Source organism: Saccostrea echinata, unplaced genomic scaffold (genome assembly GCF_033153115.1).
Source record: "Saccostrea echinata isolate AGI-Se365-2 ecotype Australia unplaced genomic scaffold, CSIRO_AGI_Sech_v1 ptg000002l, whole genome shotgun sequence".
In the NCBI taxonomy this organism is placed as follows: Eukaryota; Metazoa; Mollusca; class Bivalvia; order Ostreida; family Ostreidae; genus Saccostrea; species Saccostrea echinata.
Window position 1 is genome coordinate 18,828,804 of NW_026889751.1, and position 9,033 is coordinate 18,837,836.

General features: G+C 31.3%; 1 protein-coding gene across 1 annotated transcript; it reads left to right on the forward strand.

Moving 5' to 3' along the window:
• The first annotated feature begins 220 nt into the window (after nucleotides 1–220).
• LOC133178099 (uncharacterized) lies at nucleotides 221–8,411 on the forward strand. The gene is made up of 16 exons (XM_061312859.1): nucleotides 221–240; nucleotides 376–458; nucleotides 711–833; nucleotides 1,006–1,119; nucleotides 1,405–1,482; nucleotides 1,567–1,670; nucleotides 1,841–1,927; nucleotides 2,781–2,875; nucleotides 3,199–3,280; nucleotides 5,167–5,380; nucleotides 6,721–6,876; nucleotides 7,160–7,245; nucleotides 7,436–7,506; nucleotides 7,694–7,803; nucleotides 7,924–8,224; nucleotides 8,323–8,411. The coding sequence occupies exons 1-16, from the start codon at nucleotides 221–223 to the stop codon at nucleotides 8,408–8,410; spliced, it is 1,812 nt and encodes a 603-aa protein (XP_061168843.1). The 3' UTR covers nucleotide 8,411.
• The last annotated feature ends 622 nt before the right edge of the window (nucleotides 8,412–9,033 follow it).

The window sequence follows — 9,033 nt, forward strand, 5'->3', positions numbered from 1 at the left end:
ATTGCCTTAAAACGTACCAGCTGTATCAAAATGTTAATCTAACGTTACTGGTCCTTATGCCCCACATTTTATTACACTGTTATTTGTATGGCTTATGAACATTCAAAATAATCCCCTGAGATAATGTTAAATACCAGGAAGAACAATTGATTTAACATAAGGGACAGGGAAATATTTCTTTTCTTGGAATTAAACAAAAAAAAAAATTAAAACAGAGAGGATGTTGAATTCTTTGTTTCTGTAAGTATGAATTTTAAACACAAGATCAGTTGCTAAATCCTAAATTCCTAACTAAAGATTATATGTTTAATAAGTTTGACATTATGCATGAACACATAAAAGTGAAAGTAAAAGAACCCTTTTTCTATGTGATAGTGATTATGTTCAGACTCTGGATTCTGCCTTAGAAAACACAAAGCAACATTGGTTTGAACAAGCAGACCTCGAAGCGACTAAAAGTAAGTTCTTAACTCCCTTATTTCTAATTTGTATATAATATAGTTCTAAAGAATTGTAATCATACATGTATTTTTGAATGTTGATCTGTTTGTTTCCGAGTGTAAAGTCATCTATTTCCTATGTCATGCGTAATACATTATATCTGTTTACTGCACAATACATAGTGCGGTGCCATTTTATAACTTTAAATACTATATCTTACTTCTTACATTATGTCAAATATTCTCAAGCATCTTTATGATTTATTGTAGATAGTGAACGAAGATATCAACAAGGAAGAGGACCATGCAATATTTTCATATTAGATACTTCGTCGAATATGGGAGAGGAAGGCTTCATACAAATGATAGACACATTTTGTTCTATCATGGATGGTAGTGTAACATAACATATAATTGCATGAATTGTACTTTTTTGTCCAGAAACTTCTACTAAAAAATCAGAAAAGATACATTGCGTTGAAGTTTAAAAAAAATGGTTAAACATACAAAAAATCACAGATTCTTTTAAGATCACATCAGAAGATGCCTGAATTATTTATTTCAGAATATGCCAGATACCCTGAAATGGATGAAAATGTAGCTGTTGTGATTTGTGGAAGGACAACGACATTTAAACACTACTATTCCAATAATTATGACCAGATAAAACATTGCATTGGTACATGTATGACTTGAAATACATAGTCATCATGACTTTTGTGCTAGGAAATAAAGAGATGGAATTGATTTAATGATATTTTACAGATTATTTTGTTATGAAGTTTTACATTGACCACAAGAATCTGTTTGACTACATGTTTACAAGACAGAGCTAAGGCATGTGCACTTTCATATTTTCTTATATACGAAGAGTTAAAGCAAAATTAACTATGAAAATAATAATAAAAAATCTACGTATGTAACATTCATTTACATAGTAAAAACACTAATTTTAATCTTGCAGACGACGTTGAATATGGCGGGCCGTGTCCCCTTACCGCGGCTTTTATCCTATCTTTAGGAGCTATTCTCAAAAGATCAGGTTAGTTTATCAATCTTATTTTATATAATAATTTTATTCTTAAAGTATTAAAAGCGTTCTCATATCTATTTAATGCTGTTTTAGGACATACGAGGGTGATGGGAAGTTTTCACGTGCATCCCCGCTTTATTGTTATTTCGTCTGGAAGGCCAACCGACTTCACCTTAATGAACAATATGGAAGAAATTGTGACTATAATTGTTTTTCTTGTGCTTTTTTACGTTTTCGGATTCATACAAAAATGAAGTATCTTCCACTCTTACAACGGATATATGAAAATATTCCTCTTTAAATATAGATAATGCCCACTTTTAAAATTTCGAAAAAAACAATGTTTACATAATTTAAAATTATTTAGGTAATGGATCATTTACATCAAACAGCAAGAAAAATTGGAAGACACAATCCAATATACTGTATTCCAGTAGGAAAGAATCCAGACATGGTAGGAAGATATGGAGTGGTGCAAATGTTTTGAAAATCCATGTTTGCAAGAAATTAACTTTAATTCCTCTAAATTATTAGAGATGACTCTGATAATTACTATCTAAGAGCTATCTGAATACTGTAAATCACTTTTTCTTCGGAAAATTTCTTTTTTGCGTAATTAAACGAGACGATCTACTCGCGAGAAAAGTAGTAATTTTCATGTATATTTTTCGGTGTAGAAATGCAACCCAGACTTCTTGAAAATTTTGTTTCCCTTGCAAACACCAATACCTGTCTCGCAAAATAAGGTGTCGCAAAAATTAAATGAACTGCAGTACATATATATCATAATGGTAGACTTTACTTTACCGGTCCCCATATCCGGAAGATCCGCGCGCTCATTGCACTATGACGTAAGATTTATGTCACTCAACTTGATAAGGGTTAGTCTTGCACATTTTTCGACTGGTTAGGGTTAGTCTTGCAATATTTAATTTATTTATTACTTTTATTTCAGAGAACCAGGTTAAAAACTTCGCTTAAAAACTAAGTTTTAACCTAAACTTTTAGCCGTAGAATTCGATTTTGGGGTTCAAAGGCTTAAAACCTCATATTTTTAAAATTATTTTTGATCGCTCCTGCGATCTCATATATATTGAAGAAATCTACGTCGACACTATATTTTAGTGCGTTTTTCTGGGGACCGTTAAAACAAAATATTTTTTATTCCATACGAATTAATTTCAACATTTTAAGAACTTTTCAGCAAGATTACCATCTCATTCAGTTAAATACAAGCAACCATTTCCTCAACTGTGCAAAAAGAAAAAAAAAATCAAACCTGAAAATATATTATATTTCTTTGTTAGGAAAATTTAAGATTTATATCTGCTCTTTCAAGAGGTGGGAAGATTGTTTATCCACATGAAGCCAGGCAGTTTGCTAAATATACTCAGAACAAATGACATTTTTAAATGATGTAAGTAAGTATCTGATCATAAATATTCTTCACATCTATATGAAATTGGTTGTAATATTGATATTTATTTTACTTAAGATATTTTTTTTTCCATTTTGAAACCGAGAGCAATTTATTTTATCACTGTTGTTATTTCAGATTTACAGGTACACTGTAATACATTATACATATAAAAACCAATCCTGATCTCCGAGGGTTTTGTTTATGTAAGTGCTGTGTTAATGCTTTTCATCTCTCTCAAATAAATCTATACGATGATTTTTTCCTCTATTGTAGCAAGTTGCATCATTGATATCATTTTTATCCAGCTTTGAGAGATTTGACAAAGAAACAATAATACAATTAATTCCTCAGGCTATGCCCGGAAAGGAATTCACTGACACAGATAAGGTATTATAAAGACCGGAGCTATTGCTCGCTGGTCTAAAATAAAATTGGGACGGACGAACGGAGAGCTACAGTGCAACCCATAAAAAATATATACCTATTGCGCACAAAAATGTACTCTGTTTCTCGATTTATTTCTCTGTATATCAAAGCTGCAGTCTCAAAATAAAAAGTGATCGATACATTCCCCATAGATGAAGGTTAAGTCATGCTCGAAACGCGTTGAACCAAATTGTCTTCCAATCCAAAATGGCAGTATAAATAAGCCAAGTTTTCGATAGTCTCGACATTAGGCCCAGGAGGGCTATCAACAAGGGTTGTGGGGAATGTTTTGTTGTGTAAATAGTAAAAGAATACCGGTGTTGTAGAGTGGGATTTCCCCGATAGCCTGCCAACCCCCCCCCCCCATCCCGGAAACTGTACTTTAGAGTAGGATTACCCCCTGAGAGAAAATCGCACAATAGAGTCAATTTTCCCCTCGTTCTTTCTCAGAGTAAGATTTCCCCCTTGTATCAATGCTTAAATTATATTGAGAATATTTTGGCAAAAGTTTATATGAAAGTAAACTGATTTACTAATGGAAATGTAAGTGTTTTCGATTCAAGAATTAATTGTCAAATTTAGAATTAAGTATTAATCTAAAATTTCAAAGCATTTTAAAAGTCACTAAAAATTTTGACTCATACAAAATTGTAAAATTAGCATCTACCATTTTGTGAGTATTTGAATTGAGAAATTCTTCAAAGGAAAAGAAAACAAACAAAAACAAAAACAAACAAACAAAACAAACAAATCAATACAAGAAACATTGCTTTTGCAAACAGAAGCCTTGACCCCAGCTGTGTAATGCTGGATTTGAAAGCAGAGAGCAAATAAATACTCCCGTAAAGTTTTGCAAAATTTCATTTTTTAAAGAAATAGATGAGCCATTTTTAGTGTCATGGCAATGGCAACTATTTTTCATATTTAAAGCCCTTAAACGTTTACAGACACTAACACATCAATATTATGTACTTGTAGTTTGAAATATAATTGGAGAAAAAAATCCATTTCAAATAAAATTCCATGGAGACAGTTAAAAACTTGTCGAAGCGATTACGGTGTTATCATTTTTTTCTGAAATCGGTTTGAACAGATGAAAAGAATATGATTTTAATGTTTCAAGAGAATTTCATAGTCAGTTACTGAGGGAAAAAAGGGTTTCAAAATTTTCAATTTTCATACTTTCTATTTTCAATGGAACTGGTAGCAATTTTGAAGATGGGACATTTTTAATAATCTTCCTCCTCCCCATTAATAAGTATAGCCATGATATTTTATTGGGGGGGGGGGGATTTGCTCTGGGATAAATCGCACTCTATAACAATTACACAAAGTAGGATTTCCCCGGATAATTGACTCTGATGTGGGATTTCCGTAGAGGAAATCCTACCATTTTTTCTTTGTTTTTCTAGAGTCATTTTCTCGTGGGGGAAATCCCAATCTAGAGCCAATTTTCCGGGGGGGGGGATTTTAGAAGGGAAAGGCCTGCTCTATACTGCTCTATCGTGTATTAGAAAAACACAGTTAGTAATATTTTGAAATGGCAGCTAAAATATAAGGAACATAAATCGAAAAATTCTTGCGTATCGCCCTGTCATTCTTTAGTTCATGGCCATTTAAATCATATGCGCATTTTTTTAATGGACGGCACTGTACCTCTCTCGTCGTCCCCCAGTTTTTACAGACAAGCGAGCTATCTGCAGCTAAGTTACTATGTGTAAATTTGAATGTATTTTAATTCAATTTCGTAGATCTATGACTCTCTTCGGCCCATCACAATTCAAAATAAAGATTTCTACAATATCATTGTTTTTTTTTTTTTTTTTTTTTTTTTTTTTTTTTTAAAGGAGGATATTTTCGAAATTTGTACGAAAAGGTCCCTATTTATACCAATGGATCAGATTGAAAAAGAGGCTACCAACAGCGGAAATAATGATTCCGTTATAGAGTGGGACCCTTGTATGCCCCCGTTAGGCAGTAGAGTAAGAAAGAGTCCAGAAAGTCCTTTAAGTACTGTAGAAAGACATATCATTGGAACAGTAATTGAGCATTGTGAAGATGGTAAGTTTACAAAGTGTCTTGATTTAAAAAAAAAAAAAAAAAAAAAAAAAAAGGAAGAGACTTAACAAAATGAAAATTTTGGTTGTATTAATTATTTTTTCTGATGATGCAGATCATAGAAACTGTCAACTTATCTGTTCTTCTCCAAGAACGATTTATGAGAACATGATCAATTTGAATAAGGTGTGATGCAGAGGATTTGTAGCAACGCAAAGAAGTCCTGAACAAATTATTGCCTAATATTCTTGAACACAATTGCCTTTCAACCTAAATAACAGAAGGAGAGATAATGAGTATTATCTCTAACATAAAATCACAGTAAAATTCATGTGCCTACATGTAAATAGGTAGAAATAGAGGATATTCAATGTTTTGTAGATGAATATGGAATTTATTTCACGAGTGGGTCAGGATTTTTTTTTATATTTTCACTAGTGCGAAGCACGAGTGAAAATTAAAAAAAAAATCCTTTCTCACCTCTCAAAAGAGAAATAAATTCCATATTCATCTATAAAATATTGAATTTTCTGTTAATTACATTTTCTTTGATTTTTCCCTTTGCCTCAGTCTTTTCGTAACACAGTGTCATAGGTTGTTACTTCATAGTTAAGCGGTTGAGACGTCATAGCTAAGCGATTGAGAGATTGAAAAAAAGTTGTAAACGTGGATTCTCAACAGCATATTTGGAGAAACTTTGGCAGTTTTAGTCTCTGTCAAAATGGTTCATTTACTATCTCTATTTTATGACAGGCAAGGGAGTTTTTTTTTTTTAAATACTCTTCGTGAAGGGAAGGAAATCGAGAGTTTTGCCGCACATCTGAAATTCTCACACTTTGAGAATGTCATATTGATACCCTTTCACACTGTGTCAGAATATCACTTTTATTCAATAAATAACAGTATTTCACTGTTGAAAATGTGATAAGTTTAATTTATTTTGGCTCTTTAATGGTTTATCGCTGATGCACTAACTCCATAAACACCGAGATTACCCTAGCTACGCTGTAAATCAAAACTTCTTTAGCATATGCAAACTTTCAATATTTTCTGAATTTGACTCATTTTCTTTTTGAAATACATGTAGCTAGTGTACAAGAGAAATTGAAACCTTATTTAGAATACTATCGAGGTTGTTGCCAAACACTTAACTTTTGTAACATCATGTTAACAAGATAAGCAAGATATAAATAAATAATTACACAATTGTATTCTTTTCTTCTATGATATATGTGCGCAGTTTTTTTATTTTTACATATACCCCAACTCTTAAGTATTATCAAGAAACAAAATATTTGCACATCAAAAACTCATATATCTGTTATACCGATTTAATCCAATAGTTGGATGGTTGATTGTCAAATGGGATGGAGGTTCTATGGATAAATACAGATATGGATTATTCAATGAGCAAAAATATGAATACGACGTCATCGTTTGCGATGTACCAAGGATGTTGGAGAATGAACTAATAGCCACTGGATGTTTGGTTTATAGAGGTATGTGTTTTGTTATCTCGTGTTAAAATGTTGACAAAGTCTAAAAAAGATGAAATAAGATAGCTATATACATTTAAAATACAGAAACACCTGAAAAAGGCATATTTAGAGAGAGAGAGAGAGAGAGAGAGAGAGAGAGAGAGAGAATTTACGTTGTAAAAAACTTTCAAATGAATATATATATATATATATATATATATATATATATATATATATATATATATATATATATATATATATATATATATATATATATATATATATAGATTCCTTTTATCAATAGGTCCAGACTGGGAATTTGGTGATCAAGATGGGGGAGAGGGAAGTATTGGTTCGGTGTATAGCGCAACCCCTAATGGAATTGTTGATGTACATCCAACTTGTTTTGTATCCAGACACAAGTTTTCAGAACCTAATGAATAATTCCGATTAACGATTTATATATATATATATATATATATATATATATATATATATATATATATATATATATATATATATATATATATATATATATATATGAATTTAACAAATTATCCTTTTCATTTACAAAAAATAGGTCCGCTGGCAAAATGGCACTAAAAATAATTATCGATTTGGATTTGGTGGTAAATTCGACCTGTCTTTGTGGTATATATATATAATGAATGTATAAGGAAGCTCAATTTTTTGGTTGAATACAAATAATTCAGATATATTGTGAATTCAACAGTTTTTGCGTAGGTCAATTTGATGTCATATGAGTTACATGTATAAGCGCATTTGCCTTGAAATATAAAGATGATAATAATTTGATAATTTAATTGATAATTTTAAGCAACCCTTTCTCGGCGGAGGCAAACAGATTTTTACAGGATCAAAAAAGACACACTGCCTCTAAACTTCCAGAGACAATGCAATACATTTATGCTGATGTTCCATCTTCGGGTATTCAAAACAAAAGCAAAAATTAAAAAATCTTATTTTTAGTTGTTTTTTTTTCATAACCCACGAAATATATCAAATACGAAGAATCTGTCATTTATGCAATTTCATTCATTTTACCAGAGACTCCAAGATCAGGTGATGAGAAAATATTAAAAACTGGAAAGGAAACTAATATTGGCATATTTTTGAAAACTCCAAAAGGGGTATATTTTAAAAATGACACAGTGGAAAACGACAATGATTCAGACTTAGACATAGATTGTTCTGACGTCACATGCCTGTCTATAAATTGTGATCACTGGTTATGGAAAGATAAAGATGGCACCTGGAACCATTATTCAAAAAGGATAAATGATAAATTGATGAAGAATTTTAAGAGAAACCAAACCTCAACAGTTGTCATCACATTACAAGATGATTTGTAAGTTCATCCTGTTAAGCTAAAAGGAATTTTCCATTGTACCCTGTTGATGTATTGTCAGATCTTAAATATTTATTATTCTTTTTTATCTTTATTAGGTACAGAGTAGTTTTTGCAAAGAATATGCAGATTAACTTGATGACAAGGGAACAGATGGAAATAAAGCTAGTTAAAAATGAAGTCTAAAAGTTATAAATAGATTATATACTTATCAGAAAAACCAAACACGAAAAATAATGTGTATAGAAATTCTGGAAAGGCAAAAATACTACAATTACAGAAACACGCATTATGATTTTTGAATCTTCGGCGGATTAGGTCATAGTTGAACTATGCAATGATTACAAATGTGCCCTATTATCAGATGTACGACAATTTCAAAGATAATTGATGAGAAGAAAAAAAAATGTTTATACTTACCTATTTAAATGAGGAAACCACGATGAAAATGAAATTTCAGAGAACCGACTATGTCCACTAATAATATGTACAACTTCTCTCTCGGCAATACTGGTGCAAATGAAACCATGCCAACTCAGTCCAATGGAGCATCCAATAATGCTGCCATGAGAACAGGATAAAATGAATTTTCCAGTCTAGCAAGCTAGCGACAAATCAAGTTTGAAATTTATGCAGACATTTGTTTAGTTCTAAATTCAATTAATTGAAAGATAATTACAACAGTTGAAAGTTTATGAAAATTAAATATTATAAATAGTCAAAATTAGAGAGTTCTACCAATACCAATGAAGGGTTTTGCTAGATGTATCATGAATATATATGGGTTTTTTTTTTAATATTTATGACGC

What these genes read in the sequence shown, in the direction of transcription:
- LOC133178099 (XM_061312859.1), top strand. Translation starts at nt 221, where the DNA reads ATGTTGAATTCTTTGTTTCT. An exon ending in CCAGATAAAACATTGCATTG is followed by an intron (nt 1,120 to 1,404) that starts GTACATGTATGA and finishes TTAATCTTGCAG; the next exon opens with ACGACGTTGAATATGGCGGG. An exon ending in AAATATACTCAGAACAAATG is followed by an intron (nt 2,876 to 3,198) that starts ACATTTTTAAAT and finishes ATTTTTATCCAG; the next exon opens with CTTTGAGAGATTTGACAAAG.